The sequence below is a fragment of the Pristiophorus japonicus genome, chromosome 3, assembly GCF_044704955.1.
Source record: "Pristiophorus japonicus isolate sPriJap1 chromosome 3, sPriJap1.hap1, whole genome shotgun sequence".
In the NCBI taxonomy this organism is placed as follows: Eukaryota; Metazoa; Chordata; class Chondrichthyes; family Pristiophoridae; genus Pristiophorus; species Pristiophorus japonicus.
This window is the reverse complement of record NC_091979.1, coordinates 93648792-93668382: the sequence shown is the minus strand read 5'-3', so window position 1 is coordinate 93668382 and position 19591 is coordinate 93648792. Positions and strand designations below refer to the sequence as shown.

Below are 19591 nucleotides of genomic sequence, written 5' to 3'. Positions count from 1 at the left end.
CAACTCCATGCTTAGCAACCGACGCTTGTGTGTGTACATTGGTACCCAGAAGAGCAGACATAGGATATTGAGCAATGGACTCCCACAGGGTTCTGTCCTGGTACCCATGTTTTTCAACATTTACACCAGCGACCTGTCCGAAACAGAGTCCCGCAAATTCGTATGCGCTAATGGCATTGCCTTAGCCACGCAAAACATGAATCTGTCCAACACTGAGGAGATCCTGACCAGTGATTTACAGAGGATGGAGGCCTACTTCTGCCAAACCCGCAAAAAACCATCATCCCGATATTCCATCTCAAAACCCGTCAAGCAAAACAAGCTTTGAAAGTCTCCTTTTGCGGTGCAAAGGTAAACCATGCCAAAAAAAAAAACTATTTAGGAGTCACGGTCGATCGCACCCTATCATATAGGCACCCCACAGTACATCCTGAAGGGTCAAACCTTACTCGCAAACAGTGGACAACCATTAATCACCTCAGAACCGGTCATCGTAGATGCTGCCACCTTCTCCATAGGTGGAAGATTAAAGCATCCCCATTATGTGACTGTGGAGCTCCTAATCAGATCCTGGAACACATCATTGAGCACTGCCCCCAGAGGAAATTTGCAGGCAGCCTACAAAATATCCACGTTTTTACACCGGAAGCTTTGGCCTAGGTATCTGACTTGGATATTGACATTTGATTTGCTTTGCTACTACCATAAGAAAGAAGACCTTCTCCCCTTTTTGAACAGGGCAGAAACATATGCAATCCACCAGTCCTCTAGCACCACTCTAATATGCAATGAGGATTGGAAGATTGCGGCCAGAGATTCTGCAATTCCTGCCCTTACTTCCTTCAGCAATCTAGGATGCATCCCATCCGGACCATGTGATTTTTCTACTTTGAGCGTTGCCAACCTTTTAAGTACCTCCTCTTTATCCATTCTTATCCTATCAAATGTCTCTACTATCTATTCCTTTACTGTGACACCGGCAGCATCCTCTTCTTTAGCGACGACAGATGCAAAGTACTCATTTAGTACCTCAGCCATGCCCTCTGCCTCCACTAGATGATCTAGTTTTTGGACGCTAATTGGCCCCACCCTTCCTTTGACTATCCTTTCACTATTTATATGTATATAAAAGACTTTTGGGTTCCCTTTCATGTTACCCACTAATCTATTTTCATATACTCTCTTTGCCCCTCTTATTTCCTTTTTCAGGTTTCTCTTGTACTTTTTGTATTCAGCTTGATTCCCGACTAAATAATGAACCAGATATTTATCATAAGCCTCCTTTTTCCATTTCATTTTAACCTCTAGATCGTTATTCACCTTTCGATTTTCATATTAAATTTTTCTTGTCCTTTTCCATAACGACTCTAATCTAATGATACTGTGATCACTGTTTCCCAAATGCTTTCCCACTGAAACATGCTCCACTTGATTCCCCAGAGCTAGATCCAGAACTGCTTCCTTCCTCGTTTGGTGGGAACCACATTGATCAAGAAAGTTCTCTTGTACACAGTTCAGGAATTCCTACCCATCTTTGCTGTTATTTTTCCTATCTACATTAGGATAATTGAAGTCACCCAATTAGCACTACTATAAAGTTCTTGTATCTTTCTGCTTTTTGCCTGCAAATTTGGTCTTCTATAACCTTCCAAATATTTGGTGGCCTATAGTATACACCCAGCAGCGTAATAGCTTCTCTATTGTTGATTAATTCTCACCAAATAGAAAAGAGAGCATCGCGGTAGGCCTGTGGAACATAAATCCAGCACAAGTGCAGCAAGAGTATCGCAAAACAAGCACACGGAGAAAAACTGAAGTGACACCACAACCAGCACAAAGGATGGAACCGAGGAATTACCGATAAGTATTTGGTGGTTAGACTGTAGTTAGTTTAAGTACTTTGTTTACTGGTTAGTGTTTTTAGTTGTTAGTGTCTTTTATTATTGGTTAGTGTTCGCTAAACAATTAAATAGCCTTAAAGCTAAACAAACAATTTTAAACAACTGTTAGCTAACAAGGCAGGACAACTGGGGCCCATCACATGCACATCTTGAGCCATGTGGGAACTCTAGAACACGGTGTGTGTCCTGGAAAACCACATATGCAGGAAGTGCCACCAACTGCTCGAGCTTGAGTTCAAAAGTTTCTGAGCTTGACAGGTGGCTGGTGTCACTGCAGTACATGTGGGAAGCTGAGAGTTTCGTGGATAGCATGTTTCAGAAAGTGGTCACACACACCCCCTCCCCCCCCCCCCCCCACCTCCCCCAAGGCTATAGAGAGTTGCGGGGGAAAGGGAGTGGGTGAGCATTAGGCAGACTCGGAGAAAAAAGCAGGCAGTGCAGGAATCCCCCAGCAGTGTGGCACGTAAAAAAACGGTATTCAGTGTTGATGAGGTTGATGACACTTTGGGGGGACTGTAGTCAGAAGCAAATCCACGGCACTGTGGGAGACTCGACTGCATAGCAGAGCACAAGGAAGTGTAGCACTCCAGTTGTTTTAGGGGATTTGATAGTCAAGAGAATAGACAAGGCCCAAATAGTTGCTTTCCTGGTGCCAGGGTAAAGGGCATCACCGAGAGGGTGTAGTACATTCTGCGAGGGGGAAGAGGAACAGACAGAAATCGGGTCCATATTAGAACCAATGACACAGGTAGGAAAAGGGTTGAGGTTCTACAGGCAGAGTTTCAGGAGCTAGGAAAAAAGATTAAAAAATATGACCTCAAAGCTGGTAAGCTCTGGATTACTCCCACGTGGATTACTGCCACGTGCTAGTGAGTGCAAAAACAGAATGTTAGTCCAGGTGAATGCATGGCTGGAGACATGAACCACATCCAACTTCTTAGAGGGACAAATGGTGTTTAACAGTATGAGATTGAGCAGTAACAGATTCCTGGGGCCTTGGAACCAGTTCGGGAGCAGGAAGGACCTGTACAAGCTGGATGGCTTGCATCTGAACAGGGCTGGGACCAATGTCCTCACGGGGAGTGCAGCAGCTCATAGTGGGAAAACAGAGTTTGGTAAGTGGGAAAGTTCGGTGAAGTGAGGGTGGGAGGCGTTGCTTTGCCTTGTTTTTCCTAAATTTTTCCGCAGAGCGGTGGCATACCTGAGCGGGAGCAGACCGAGGCCCAAGAGTGGGGATAAAAGCCACAGCAGACAGCCAGTGTGATCTCCTGGACTAGTTTCGATCGTCTGGTTGGTTCGGAGGAATTTTCCCAGATTTTTTCCCCAATTGGCCTGGGTTTTTAATCTGTTTTTTTGCCCTTCCCAGGAGATCGCACGGCTCCGGGTGGGGAGAACATTGCCGTGTGACATCACAGGTAAAGCAGGTAAATGATTGGTAGTGATTGCGGGCTATGTTTTTCTTTTAAATTAACATATAGCATATAACTAAATTTCAAAATTCAATAGATTATGGAACAGTTCCTGCAGATCGAAGGGTGGTAAATGTAACCCCACTATTTAAAAAAGGAGGGAGAGAGAAAACAGGGGACTAACATCAGTAGTCGGGAAAATGCTAGAGTCTATTATATAGGATGTGATAACTGCACACTTAGATAATATCAATGGGATTAGAAAAAGTCAACATGGATTTATGAAAGGAAAATCATGTTTGACAAACCTACTAGAGTTTTTTGAGGATGTAACTAATAGAATAGATAAGGGAGAACCAGTGGATGGAGTGTATTTGGATTTTCAGAAGGCCTTTGATAAAGTCCCACATAAGAGGTTAGTGTGCAAAATTAAAGCACATAGGATTGGGGGTAATGTACTGGCATGGATTGAAAATTGGTTAACTGACAGGAAACAGAGAGTAGGAATGAACCGTTTTATTTCAGGGTGGCGGGCAGTGACTAGTGGGGTACCACAGGGGGCAGTGCTTGGGCCCCACATATATATAAATGATTTGTATGAGGGAACCAAATGTAATATTTCCAAGTTTGCTGATGACTCAAAACTAGGTGGGATTGTGAGTTGTGAGGAGGATGCAAAGACTCTGCAAGGCGATTTAGATAGGTTGAGTGAGTGGGCAAATACATGGCAGATGCAGGATAACGTGGATAAATGTGAAGTTATCCAATTTGGTAGGAAAAACATAAGGACAAAGTATTATTTAAATGGTGATGGCTTGGGAAGTGTTGATGTACAGGGGGATCTGGGTGCCCTTGTACACCAGTTATTGAAAGCAAACATGCAGGTGCAGCAAGCAATCAGGAAGGCAAATGGTATGTTGGCCTTCATTGCAAGAGGTTTTAAGTACAGGAGCAAGGATGTCTTACTACAGTAATACAGGGGCCTTGGTGAGACCACACCTGGAGTATTGTGTGCAGTTTTGGTCTCCTTACTCAAGAAAGCATATACTTGCCATAGAGGGAGTGCAGTGAAGGATCACCAGACTGATTCCTGGGATGGCAGGACTGTCGTATGAGGAGAGACTGGGTCAACTAGGCCTGTATTCATTAGAGTTTAGAAGAATGAGAAGGGATTTCATTGAAACGTATAAAATTCTGAAGGGGTTTGACAGACTGGATGAGGGAGGATGTTTCCCCTGGCTGGGAAGTCTAGAACAAGGAGTCACAGTCTTAGCATACGGGGTAGGAAATTTAGGACCGAGATGAGGAGAAATTTTTTCACTCAGAGGATGGTGAACCTGTGGAATTCTCTACCACAGAAGGCTGTGGAGGCCAAGTCACTGAATACATTTAAGAAGGAGACAGATAGATTTCTAGACACAAAAGGCAGCAAGGGGTACGGGGAAAAAGCAGGAATATGGTGTTGAAATAGAGGATCAGCCATAATCATATTGAATGGCGGTGCAGACGCAAATGGCCGAATGGCCTACTACTGCTCCTATTTTCTATGTTTCTATGTTAACTAGTGCTGTGGGGAAGAGTTTAAATTAATTTGGCAGGGTGAGGGGCACCAGGACAAGGCAGCAGAGAAGATAGACAAGGTGCATAGAAAAGTAGGAGGGACAAACAGGGACAGAACAAAGAAGAGTGTAGAAAAAGCAGGAAGTAAATGGAGAAAAAAAGCAAAGCATGGTGTTGGGATGCATGTGTGCTAATGCAAGGAGTGTAACAAATAAGGTCCACAAGCGACAGGAGCAAGTTGCCACAAGGCATTATGATATTACTGCTATAACGGAGACCTGGTTTAAACATGGGCAGGAATGGGAACTAAATGAGGAGAGGCAATATAAACTAAAGGGTACAATTCTAAAGAGGGTGCATGAACAGAGACACATGATGGTATATGCGCATAAATCGTTGAAGGTGGCAGGGCAGGTTGAGAAAGCGGTTAAAAAAAAAAATCATACGGGATCCTGGGCTTTATAAATAGTGGCATAGATTACAAAAGCAAGGAAGTTATGATGAACCTTTATAAAACACTCGTTCGGCCTCAATTGTAATAATGTGTCCAATTCTGAGCACCATACTTTAGGAAGGATGTGAAGACCTGAGAGAAGATGCAGAAAAGATTTAGCAGAATGGTTCCAGGGATGAGGGACTTCAGTTACTTGGATAGGCTGGAGAAGCTGGGGTTGTTCTCCTTAGAGCAGAGGAGGTTGAGAGGAGATTTGATAGAGGTGTTCAAGGTCATGAGGAGTCTAGACAGAGTAGAGAAAGAGAGAAACTGTTCCCATTGGCAGAAGGATCGAGAATCAGAGGACACAGATTTAAGTTGATTGGCAGAAGAACCAAAGGTGGCATGAGGAAAAACTTTTTTACACAGCGAGTGGTTATGATCTGGAATGCACTGCCTGAAAGGGTGGTGGAGGCAGATTTAATCGTGGCTTTAAAAAGGGAATTGGATAAGTACCTGAGGGAAAAACATTTGCAGGGCTACAGGAAAAGGGCGGGGAGTGGGACTAGCTGAAGTGCTCTTGCAGAGCGCTGGCACGGGCTCGACGGGTCAAATGGCCTCCTTCTATGCTGTAGAATTGTATGATTCCATGAAATGTTAAAATAATTGTGCAGTAACAGTAGGGGATTTCAATTACTGTAATACAGAAATGGGAAAAACAATTGGTAAAGAGCAAGGTGGGTGAAGAATTCCTAAAATTAGTTTAGGAGAACTTTCTTAAACAATATATTTATAGCTCAACGAGGAATGAAGCAGAGCTGGATCTAGTTCTGGCGAATTAAGTCGGGCAAGTGGAGTGTTTTTCTTTGGGAGAATATCTGGGTAATAGTGATCATATAATTCGGTTTAAAGTAGTTAAGGAAAAGGACAAAGAAAAATAAAAAGGTGAAAATACCCAACTGGAAGAGGGCCAATTTCACTGATTTGAGAATGGATCTAGCACAGGTAGACTGGAAAAAAATGATTGGCCAAGAAAACCGTAAATGACAATGGCAAGTGACAGTTAGTGTATAAACCAAGCATATTCCCATAAAGGAGGAAAGATGGGAGTCCTATCTAGAACTCACTGCATGACAAAGTCAATAGAGATTCAGATAAAATAGAAAAAGGAGGTTTATGACAAAACTCAGGTGCAGAATACAATCGAAAACCAGGCAGAATACAGAGTGTGCAGGGGGGGAATTGGAAAAGGATACAAGGGCAAAGAGTGAGCATGAAAAAAGATTAGCAGGTAATATACAATGGATTTCCCATATGTTTTGAAAACACATTAAAAAGTAACGAGATAGTTAAAAGGAATGGTGTGGTCGATTAGGGACTAAAAAGGAAATCTTTTTGTGGAATCAGAGGGCAAGACTGAAATACTGATTGAGTAATTTGTATCTGTCTTCACAGAAGAAGAGGAAGAAGTTAATGTGAGAGTAAAGATGGGGAGAGTAGAAATATTGTGTAGGATAAAAATAGATCGAAAAGAGGGGCTAAATAGGTTGGCAAGTTAACAAGTCACCCGGTCCAGATGGGATGCATCCTAGGATGCTGAGGGAAGCAAGGGTGGAGATAGTGGAAGCCGTTGCATACTTGGAAAGGTGTTAGAGGACTGGAGGATTGCAAATGTTACACCCCTGCTCAAAAAAGGGGAGGGGGATAAATCTGGTAACTGGTGAAATGGGCAGACACATGGAAGATGCAATTTAATGCACTTTGGGAGAAACAACATGGCGAGGCAATATAATCTAAATGGTACTATTTTGGCGAGGGTGGGGGGGGGGGGGCGGGGGCAGGGGAAACAAGAGCAGAGCGACCTGGGTGTGCACATTCACAAATCTTTGAAGCTGTGCAGGACAAGTTGATAAGGCGGTTAAGAAAGTGTATGAGATATTTTCTTTGTAAATAGGGGCATTGAATACAAAAACAAGGAAGTTATGCTAAACCTTTACAAATCAATATTGGAATATTGTATTCAATTCTGGGCACCACACTTTAGGAAAGATGTCAAGGCTCTGGAAAGGGTACAGAGGAGGGTTACCAGGATGATACCAGTTATGACATTGAAAAAGTTGTGATTGTTTGCCTTAGAGCAGAGAAGGTTAAACGCAGACCCAAAAGAGCTATTGAAATTTATGTTTTTTTTAAAAAAAGAGCAAGTAGGGAGAAGCTATTTACTCCAGCAAGTGGGTCGGTAACTAGGTCATAGTTTTAAAATAATTACAAAAGAACTAGAAGGGAAAAATGGAGACATTTCTTCACATAGAGGGTCGTTGGTATCTGGAATGCACTACCTGAAAGGGTGGTGGAATCAACTTTTAAAAGGTATTGGACATAGAAACATAGACAATAGGTACAGGAGTAGGCAATTCGGCCCTTGGAGCCTGCACCACCATTCAATATCATGGCTGATCATTCACCTCAGTACCACTTTCCTGCTTTCTCTCTATACGCCTTGATCCCTTTAGCCGTAAGGGCCATATCGAACTCCCTCTTGAATATATCCAATGAACTGGCATCAACAACTCTCTGCGGTAGGGAATTCCACAGGTTAACAACTCTGAGTGAAGAAGTTTCTCCTCCTCTCAGTCCAAAATGGCTTACCCCTTATCCTTGGACTATGTCCCCTGGTTCTGGACTTCCCCAACATCGGGAATATTCTTCCTGTATCTAATCTGTCCAGTCCCGTCAGAATTTTATATGTTTCCATGAAGTCCCCTCTCATCCTTCTAAACTCCAGTGAATACAGGCCTAGTCGATCCAGTCTCTCCTCATATGTCAGTCCTGCCATCCCAGGAATCAGTCTGGTGAACCTTCGTTGCACTCCCTCAATAGCAAGAACGTCCTTCCTCAGATTAGGAGACCAAAACTGAACACAATATTCCAGGTGAGGCCTCACTAATGCCCTGTACAACTGCAGTAAGACCTCCCTGCTCCTATACTCAAATCCCCTAATTATGAAGGCCAACATACCATTTGCATTCTTCACCGCCTGCTGTACCTGTATGTTAACCTTCAATGACTGATTCCCATGACACCCATGTGTCGTTGCACCTCCCCTTTTACTAATCTGCCGCCATTCAGATAATATTCTGCCTTTGTGTTTTTGCCACCAAAGTGGATAACCTCACATTTATCTACATTATACTGCATCTGCCATGCATTTGCCCACTCACCTAACCTATCCACATCACCCTGCAGCCTCTTAGCGTCCTACTCACAGCTCACACCGCCACCCAACTTAGTGTCATCTGCAAACTTGGAGATATTACACTCAATGCCTTCATCTAAATCATTAATGTATATTGTAAATAGCTGGGGTCCCAGCACTGAGCCCTGCGGCACCCCACTAGTCACTGCCTGCCATTCTGAAAAGGACCCATTTATCCCGACTCTCTGCTTCCTGTCTGTCAACCAGTTCTCTATCCACGTCAGTATATTAACCCCAATACCATGTGGTTTAATTTTGCACACTAATCTCTTGTGTGGGACCTTGTCAAAAGCCTTTTGAAAGTCCAAATACACCACCATCCACTGGTTCTCCCTTGTCCACTCTACCAGTTGCATCCTCAAAAAATTCTAGATGATTTGTCAAGCATGATTTCCCTTTCATAAATCCATGCTGACTTGGACCGATCCTATCACTGCTTTCCAAATGAGCTTCTATTTCATCTTTAAGAATTGATTCCAACATTTTCCCCACTACTGATGTCAGGCTAACCGGTCTATAATTACCCATTTTCTCTCTTCCTCCTTTCTTAAAAAGTGGTGTTACATTAGCTACCCTCCAGTCCATAGGAGCCGATCCAGAGTCGAAAGACTGTTGGAAAATGATCACCAATGCATCCACTATTTCTAGAACCACTTCCTTAAGTACTCTGGGATGCAGACTATCAGGCCCAGGGGATTTATTGGCCTTTAATCCCATCAATTTCCCGAACACAATTTCCCGCCTAATAAGGATTTCCTTCAGCACCTCCTTCTCACTAGACCCTCGGTCCCCGAGTATTTCCTGAAGGTTATTTGTGTTTTCCTTCGTGAAGACAGAATCAAAGTACTGTTTAACTGGTCCGCCATTTCTTTGTTCCCCATTATAAACTCACCTGATTCTGACTGCAAGGGACCTATGTTTGTCTTCACTAATCTTTTTCTCTTCACATATCTATAGAAGCTTTTGCAGTCAGTTTTTATGTTCCCAGCAAGCTTCCTCTCAGACTCTATTTTCCCCCTCCCAATGAAACTCTTTGTCCTCCTCTGCTAAATTATAAAATTCTATAAATCCTCAGGTTTGCTGCTTTTTCTGGCCAATTTATATGTCTCTGAATTAACTGTGTCACTCTCCATTTTAATAAAGAATTCTACCATATTGTGGTCACTCGACCCCAAGGGGTCTCGCACAACAAGATTGCTAATTAGTCCTTTCTTATTACACATCACCCAGTCTAGGATGGCCAGTCCTCTAGTTGGTTCCTCGGCATATTGCTTGACATGTGCTTGACGGGGAAGAATTTGCAGGATTATGGGGAAAAAGCTGGGGTGTGGGACTAAATTGGGTAGCTCTTTCAAAGAGTCGGCACAGGCACGAAGAGCCAAATGGCCTCCTTCTGTGCTGTAAGATTCTATAGGACAGAGTTTGGTCGACTCACTGTTGGCTGCTGCCGAGTTTTCTCAGCGGTCTCGATGTTTTTTGGGCGCTCTCCCCTCCGAGCGAGTTTCGTCAGGCCCTCATGCTGGCAGGGAGAGACGACCACTGGGGACCATCCGCCGGTGTGCAACACCAACAAGAGTTTTCCCACCCGCTGCGTCTTCTTTTCTTTATTTCTTTTGCAGGGATTTAGGATGATGGGGTCCCTTGAAGGATTTCAGGTGTTTTTTTTTTATTGTTCTGAAAAAAATTAAATTTTAGCCACTGCCCCCTCCCTGGGCCTGACTCTATCCTTGGCGGTACTTTGCCGAAGATTGCATTTGCCGCCCAGAATGGGACCTACCACCCACTACCGCCCAGAATCGGCGTGCAAGGCCCATTTTTTCCAATGAGAGGTTTTCCCCACATTTTTTCACGAAACTTCCGTCCAAAGTAGTGTCAGGATCTTAGCGGTCCTTTCAACGGTACTTGGGCGGAACATAGCTCTCACTAAATTCAGGGCCTATGATTCTTTGAATAGGTTCTGTCTTTGAACCCTGAAATACATCATCCCTTTCTAGTGCTGCAACACTACCCCCTCCTTTTTCTCTTCCCTATCTTTCCTGACAACATTGTATCCAGGAATATTAAGTGCCCATTCCTACCCTTGTTTGAGTCAGGTCTCTGTTATTACACTATGATGATAGTCCCATTTGGCTACTTGTACCTGCAGCACACCAACCTTATTTACCATGCTCCAGGCATTTACACACATGCACTCTAAACCTACTTTAGTCTGCCTCTCATTTCCCCCTGTCTGATCCTTCCTCTTTATTCCAGGGAAATCATGTTTGACAAATTTACTGGAGTTCTTTGAGGATGTAACGAGCAGGGTGGATAAGGGGGAACCAGTGGATGTGGTGTATTTGGATTGCCAGAAGGCATTCGATAAGGTGCCACATAAAAGGTTACTGCACAAGATAAAAGTTCACGGGTAGGGGGTAATATATTACCACGAATAGAGGATTGGCTAACTAACAAAAAAAGAGAGTCGGGATAAATGGGTCATTTTCCGGTTGGCAAACAGTGAATAGTGGGGTGCCGCAGGGATCAGTGCTGGGTGCTCAACAATTTACAATCTATATTAATGACTTAGATGAAGGAACCGAGTGTAATGTAGCCAAGTTTGCTGATGATACAAAGACGGGTCGGAAAGCAAATTGTGAAAAAATCTGCAAAGGGATATTGGTAGGCTAAGTGACTGGGCAAAAATTTGGCAGATGTAGAGTGTAATGTGGGAAAATGTGTGGTTATCCACTTTGGCAGAAATAATAAAAAAGCAAATTATAATTTAAATGGATAAAAATTGCAAAGTGCTGCAGTACAAAGAAACACCAATAGTACGCAGGTACAGCAAGTAATCAAAAAGGCAAATGGAAGAGACCATGAAAGTATAAGGGCCGAGTTGGCTAACGTGGACTGGAAAAATAGATTAAATTGTAGGACGGTTGATGAACAGTGGTGTACATTTAAGGAGATATTTCACAACTCTCAAGAAAAATATATTCCAATAAGGAGGAAAGGAGAAAAGAGAGCCATCTGTGGCTAACTAAAGAAATAAAGGACGGTATCCAATTACAAACAAGGGCATACAATGTGGCCAAAACTAGTGGGAGGATAGAAGATTGAGAAGTGTTTAAAAGCCAAGCAAAAAAATTATTAAGAAAGGGAAGATAGACTGTGAAAGTAAACTAGCACGAAATATAAAAACACAGATAGCAAGAGTTTCTATAGGTATATCAAAAGGAAAAGAGTGGCTAGAGTAAATGTTGGCCTTTAGAGGACGAGACCGGGGAATTAGTAATGGGGAACATGGAGATGGCAGAAACTCTGAACAAATATTTTGTATCAGTCTTTATGGTAGTGGACACTAACAATATTCCAAAAGGATAGTTAAGGGGCTATGGCGGGGGGGGGGGGGGGGCGGGGGAGAGGAGGTGGTACTTAATAAGATAATGGGACTAAAGGCAGATAAATCCCCTGGACCTTATGGCTTGCATCCTCTGGTCTTAAGAGGAGTAGCGGCAGGGATTGTGGATGCATTGGTTGTAATTTACCAAAATTCCCTGGATTCTGGGGAGGTCCCAGCAGATTGGAAAACTGTAAATGTAACGCCTCTATTTAAAAAAGGAGGCAGACAAAAAGCAGGATGCTATAGACCAGTTAGCCGAACATCTGTGGTTGGGAAGATGTTGGAGTCCATTATTAAAGAAACATTAGCAGGACATTTGGAAAAGCAAAATTTGGTCAGGCAGAGTCAGCATGGATTTAAGAAGAGAAAGTCATGTTTGACAAATCTGCATGAATTCTTTCAGGATATAACGAACAGGGTGGATAAAGAGGAACCAGTGAATGTGGTGCATTTGGACTTCCAGAAGGCATTTGACAAGGTGTCACATAAAAAGTTACTCCACAAGATAAAAGTTCATGGGGTCGGGGGTAATATATTAGCATGGATAGAGGATTGGCTAACGAACATAAAATAGAGAGTTGGGATAAATGGTTTATTCTCAGGTTGGCAATCAGTAACCAGTGAGGTGCCGCAGGAACCCTAACTATTTACAATCTAGATTAACGACTTGGAAGAAGGGACCAAATGTAACGTAGCCAAGTTTGCTGATGATACAAAAATGGGAGGAAAAGCAATGCGAGAAGTATTATATATGTGGACTTGTATTTTCTCTGTACAGCCACCAGAGGGCTCATCCCCTGGAGTCCCAAGGGATCCCATAATCCCTTGGGAGTATAGGTATTTAAGAAGGCTTCACAAGTTCGAGGGGCACTCTGGAGACCTGCAATAAAAGACTACGGTCACACATTACTTTGAGCTCACAGTGTTCAGTCTGACTCTTTCTCCATACACAAGGACACAAAAAATCTGCAAAAGGACATAGACAGGCTAAGTGAATGGGCAAAAATTTGGCAGATGGAGTATAATGTTGGAAAATGTGAGGTCATGCACTTTGGCAGAAAAAAAATCAAAGAGCAAGTTATTATTTAAATGGAGAAAAATTGCAAAGTGCTGCAGTACAGCGGGACCTGGGGGTACTTGTGCATGAAACACAAAAAGGTTAGTATGCAGGTACAGCAAGTGATCAGGAAGGCCAATGGGATCTTGGCCTTTATTGTAAAGGGGATGGAGTATAAAAGCAGGGAAGTCTTGCTACAGTTGTACAGGGTATTGGTAAGGCCACACCTGGAATACTGCATGCAGTTTTGGTTTCCATATTTATGAAAGGATATACTTGCTTTGGAAGCAGTTCAGAGAAGGTTCACTAGGTTGATTCCGGGGATGAGGAGGTTGACTTATGAAGAAAGGTTGAGTAGGTTGGGGCTCTACTCATTGGAATTCAGAAGAATGAGAGGTGATCTTATCGAAACGTATAAGATTATGAGGGGGCTTGACAAGGTGGATGCAGAGAGGATGTTTCCACTCTTCGGGGAGACGAACTAGAGGGCATGATCTTAGAATAAGGGGCCGCTCATTTAAAACAGAGATGAGAAAAAATTTCTCTGAGGGTTGTAAATCTGTGGAATTCGCTGCCTCAGAGAGCTGTGGAAGCTGGGACATTGAATAAATTTAAGACAGAAGTAGACAGTTTCTTTAACAATAAGGGAATAAGGGGTTATGGAGAGCAGGCAGGGAAGTGAACCTGAGTCCATGATTGGATTAGCCATGATCTTATTGAATGGCGAGCAGGCTCGAGGGGCCAAATGGACTACTCCTGTTCCTATTTCTTATGTTCTGTTTGTCTCTCCCAATTCTCTATGCATCTTGTACCTGCTCTCTAATGCTTCATCCTAGTGTTCATTCCACTGCCAAATTAGTTTAAACCCTCCCCCACAGCACTAATTAACCTCCCTGTGATCTCTTCACATATAATTATTCTATAATTCTTTAATATATCACCACAAATGACCTAGTTTCAACTTCATTCTATATATTTTTTTAATCATACATAGAAATAAAGACACATAGAAATTGCAAACTGTCAGTGTTGGCATTTACCCTCTTTGCGAGCAAATAGTTCGAATCACATTTACCCAAACTGCCCCTTTTTCCCTTCATTCCCCATTTCCTTCACCCACCTATACAATTTTATCTTGATAGTTGACATGGTTTCTGCCTCAATTATTAACTCTGGAAGTGAATTCCACAGCCTTAAAACGAACTGTATATGTGCTCTCTGTCTAAATCTTACATCTTGTATCATTGGCCCCTCATTCTAGGTCTTTCTGGAAACAGTCCGTTACTTTATATCCTCTCCCATCCTTTCATGATTTTAAACAATTCTCTCATACTGCCCCATAATCTGTGTTGTTCTGAAGAAACATAATTCAATATTCCAAGTCAGTTTTCATATTTGTAATTTTTTTTTACATCATACTGAACTTGATCACTTACAGAAATGTTTGTGTTCTGGACACAGCTGCTATATTCAGTTTTCGGAAACATTTTAAGTTACAGTTTTTTTTAAACCAATACTTAAGAAGATGACATTAGTAATTTAATCTGCCTAAAATGTCTCAGATTAAACAAATGGCGGGGGGGCAGGTGGCAAAATTGGATCCGTTTTGTCCATTTCCTGAGCGCAAAATGGGGGGGGGGGGAAATTTTGGGGGCTATATCCCCTGCCCCAAGACCACCTGAAATAAACAGCTGCCATTTTGACTAACACAATATTTAGGCAGCACTGGCAGCTGCCTTAATGATAATGGGGGGGCCTAACACTGGGTTACGGATCCTTCCCTAAAATTGGTCAGAAACTGAGCATGCAGGATTGTTCTTTCTGTCTCTATGGCACTATTGCAGGCTGCAGGCGGCCCATGCTCGCCGCCACCCACACACCCACTCCCCCCCCCCCCCCCAACCCCCTCTCGTATGCTTCTCACAACTCCCAGGACATACTTAAAGATTAACTTATAAGAATACCCATCCTCTAACAGCTGGTCCTTTAGAATGGCAAAGTTGTGGAGCATACAGTGGACCACCACAAATCTGGATAGCCGTTCAGCGGTATACTGTAAAGCTCCAAGCTCTTCCGGAACAATCTAAGCAGCGGAAGTGATGAGGATACTGATTGTTTGCTCAATGATGTTTCAAGTGGTGGCGTGGCTCTCGTTGTAGGTCAGCTCTGAGGCTATGCCCAGGTTCCCGACAGGAGTCATGAGCCATGTCTGGAAGGAATATTCCTTTCCGGCATGTATCCAGCCGGCAAAATGATGATCCAGTTGGATTAAATGCGGCTCAAAGCAGTGGCGCAGAATGAAAGAGTCATGACTGCTGCCAGGACACTGGGCATAGACATGCATGCTATGCTGCCTGTGGTTGCAATCCAGCAAAAGTTGAAGGAGTGGAATGCTTTACAATTGATAAAGATGATAGGCTGCCGATAGATGTCATCTTGCAACCTGGGGAAGCCTGCCATGTGAGCGAAGTCTAATGCTCTCTTGTCCTGCTTTGCTTTGTCCATGGGGAGGGAGTTGTAGGTGTTCTGCCTTGTGTAAAGAGCCTTGGTGACCTTCAGATACAGTGCTGGACTATGAACCTGCTGCAGCTTAAAAGGAGCCTGTGGCATAAAGTTAAGGGCCAGAGTAACCTTGACAGCCACAGGCAGTACTATCCATATCTTGCTGCGAGGCGCGAGTTGTGACTGCAGGAGGTCACATTGTTCAATGACAGCCTCCTTTGTGAAGCAAAGGCGCCTGAGACATTGCTTCCAAATAAAGTTAATGTAAAGTACTTGCTGTAGATATGGCCACCTGCACGGTGCCCTCCTCCTCTTCTCTCTTATGGCAGCTGCTCCCCCTTGTCCTCAAGTCCCAAAGGCAGCCCTATCAGACCATCCATGCATGCAGTGAAACTATTTGTGAGGCAGCTAACAGTGCAATACCATCAAAATCTTGTTCTTTGCAGACAGTGAAATTTCCAGTGATACAACACAAAACAAAGAGTGCCCCAGAAATTAACCAGCGCCCTGACATGACAAACCAGCAACGAAGCTGTAGGTTCTACATTATCCCTTTAAGTAGCATAAGGGGTCTTTCCTGTCAGTTAGTGCTAAGTGTTGCTGCACAGGTTCAGCACATGGCGAGTCAGGTGCTGGGAATCTGCAAGTCTAGAACATACAAGACCCTAATTTGAATAACTTATTCTCTCTGATTTTAATTCTGATGGTGAGCACTCGAGGCCACCAGAAAAGCCTGTTCCAATATGACAAGTGGCGGATTTCCAACTGGAAATGTGTGCATGCGAGCTTCTTGCTTATTCTTCCTGCTTTTGGATGCTGTATAGTGCCCATAAAAAACAGGCTCTGTGCAATTGAATTTCTCGACCATTCAGTGCGTAATATTACATATTCCTCCACAGAAGTGATACCATTATTTCCTGCCCCTGAACAGTCTACAGGGAATCAACTGTTCAGTAGCTTTCAAGATATCCAAGAAAACAATTCTCAGTGGGCATGTTACACAGAATGCTTGCTGGCAATATAATGCCCTCCAAGATGATGGATGGATCAATATTTTATAACCCATTGCACTCAATAAAGTGTCTTTTAGCTTGGAGCTATTTAAAAACCTAGCAAATATGCAGTTATATTTCCTTCTGAAACTGTGCAGATAGGAAACAATGGATATGTGGAGATAAAACGTGCATTGAGCTGCTGAACACTTCAAATGGAACAGGCAAGGACAGATATATATGATTTAACATTTTATACTAAGATAAACTTTTGAACATGTAGAAAAGTTTTAGCGCAATGAGATACCATCTCCAAGAAGTTAATCAGCATATAACAAAAATATACCTTTGCATTTATTAGTTGTCTTGTCCAGAATGGCCTTTGTTGATACTATTTTGCCATATCTATAAAATAAGACAAAAAATTTATTCAGGACATTAAAAATAATCACTGTTGCACATCATAACAAATCTCCGAATAGGTAGTAAATGTACCAAAATCTCACAGTTGGAGATAACCACCACTTTTAACCATTTAGCACTGTGGTAACAAGCAGAAAGGAATTCCAATTGAGTAGCTAAATATGCATAGGTTGGAATCAAATACATTTCTTTCATGTCTCTCCGCCACCACCTCCCCCCCCCCCCCCCCCCACAACATCCTCAGGAATGATATATGAATATACTTGTGGTGTACTTCTTTATTGAAAATATACAAAAAGATGTAAACTGTTTCAAGGTAAAAAGCAACTTGGTAGTCAGAATCACCACTTGTGGTCTTTGTCTGCCTGCACCAAAAAAAATGAAAAATTAAGAGCTTACATGCCACTCTTGGTATGACGAGCCATCAACACCAGCATTAATAACTAAGGTTATCGTAAGCAAACAGCATGTTGAACATATTTGTTTAAATAAATACAAGTATACATTTAATCTCATCAGCTTGTGCAGCAAGAACAACTTGCATTTATATTGTGCCTTTAACATAGTAAAACATCCCAAGGCACTATAGAGCAGCATATTCAGACAAAAATTGATACTGAGGCACATAAGGAGACATTAGTACAGTTGACCAAATGCTTGGCCAAAGAGGTAGGTTTTAAGCAGGGTCTTATAAGAGGTGAACTTTTAACATATAGAATGGTCCCAAGAAGCTTCACAAAAGTGTAATAAGGCAACAATTGAAACCGATTCAAAGATGGAGCTATTAGGACAGGTGACTGAAAGCTTGGTCAAAGAGGTAAATTTTAAGGAGGGACTTAATGGAGAAGGGAGGTGGAGAGACAAAGAGGTTTAGGAAAGAAATTCCAGAGCTTAGGGCATAGATGGCTGAAGGCCCAGCCGGCAATGGTGGAGTGAAGAAAGTTGGGTATGTGCAGGTCAACAAATCCAGAAGGTTATGGGTGAGTGGGACTTGGTGCAGGTTAGAAGATGGGCAACAGAGTTTTGAATTAGCTCAAGTTTTATGGAGGTTGGAAGATGGGAGGCCAACCAGGAAAGCATTGGAATAGTCAAGTCTGGAGGTAACAAAAGCACGGATGAGGGTTTCAGCAGCAGATAAATTGAGGCAGGGGCAGAGACAGGTGATGTTACGGAGACAGAGGTAGGTGGTCTTTGTGATTGGGTCAGCAGCTCAGCTCAGGTCAAATAATTTGGGTCGGGGGCCAAAGACAATGGTTTTGATCTTCCCAATTTTTAATTGGGAAGAAACTGTGGTGCATATAGGACTGGATTTCGGACAGACAATCTGACAACAGAGGCAGTGGAGGGTCGAGAGAGAGTATACATGTGGAATCTGACACCATGTCTTCGGATTACATTGCCAAGGGGTAAGCATGTGGATAAGAATTAGGAGGGTGCCAAAGGTAGATTCTCAAGAGGCAGTGGAGGCATGAAGAGAAACCATTGCAAGAGATTCTCTGGCTACAATTGCATAGGTAAGAGCGGAGCCAAGCGACTGCAGTCCCACTTGGACAACAGAGCAGAGAATTGGAGGAGAATGTTGTCAACCGTGTCAAAGGCTGCAGACTGGTCGAGAAGGATGAGTGATAGTTCAGCACGGTCACAGTCACAGAGGCTGTTTTTGTGACTTTGATTAGAGCTGTTTTAGTGCTGTGGCAGGGGTGAGTATCTGATTGGAGAGGTTCAATGGAGTTGTGGGAATGATGGGCACGGATTTGGGAGGCAAAAACATGTTCAAGGACTTTGGAGAGGAAAGGGAGGTTGGAGGTGGGGTGGTAATTTGCAAGGACAGAGGGGTCATGGGTGGTTTTTTTGAAGGAGGAGGTGGTTATGGCAGATTTGAAAGGGAGGAGGACAGTACCTGAGGAGAGGGAACCATTTACAATATCAGATAGCATGGGGGCCAAGAAGGGAATCTGGGTGGTCAGCGGGTTACTGGAAATAAGGTCCAGAGAGCAGGAGGTGGGTCTTATGGACAAGATGAGTTCGGCGAGGTCATGAGGAGAGATGGGAAAGAAACTAGAGAAAGATGGGAGTTATGAGTTAGGATCGGAACAAACCTTGGATTGGTAGGCAAAGGGAAGGGAGGGACGCGGCAGAGACAGCTGAACAAATGGTCTCAATCTTAGTGACAAAGAAGTCCATGAGCTGCTCGAACTTGTTGTTGTTGGTGAGGGTGGAAGGGGCAGAGGGGAGAGGTTTAATGGGACGGTTGGTAGTGGAGAAGAGAAACCGGGATTATCTTTGCATTCCAAGATGATCCTGGAGTAATAAAGCAGTTTTGGTAGGAGGGCAGGACCCAATACTGCTAGATGGGGTCTAGCCAGATGTGACAATGAATGGCTAAATAGTTGTCTACCATATACCTTTCAAGTCTGCACTCCTTGAACTTAATGGAGCAAAGATAGGCGGCATACAGGGGGAACAAACAGGGTGGGAGAGTGTGTGTTTTGCTGCACACAAGGGCATCGAAAGTAGAGATGAAGATGTGACTGAGCAGATCAATAGCTTCAGAAATATCATGGTGAACGGATGGGCTTAGGTGAGCAGTAGGGCATGAGAATTTTTAAAAAGAGGCGAGAGTTGTGGAACAAGGTAAGGTGCTCAAAGGAGGAGACGGAGTCAGACAAGTAG

General features: G+C 43.2%; 1 protein-coding gene across 16 annotated transcripts in view; it reads right to left on the bottom strand.

Annotated features, from left to right (window-relative positions):
* Positions 1–19591, bottom strand: part of LOC139259794 (RNA-binding motif, single-stranded-interacting protein 1-like) — a 769398-nt gene that overhangs the window by 217239 nt on the left and 532568 nt on the right. For all 16 annotated transcript variants that reach the window (XM_070875543.1, XM_070875544.1, XM_070875545.1 and 13 more), the window contains one exon: positions 16842–16900. In XM_070875543.1, coding sequence (XP_070731644.1) covers positions 16842–16900 — 59 coding nt within the window. The remainder of the gene's footprint in view (positions 1–16841; positions 16901–19591) is intronic.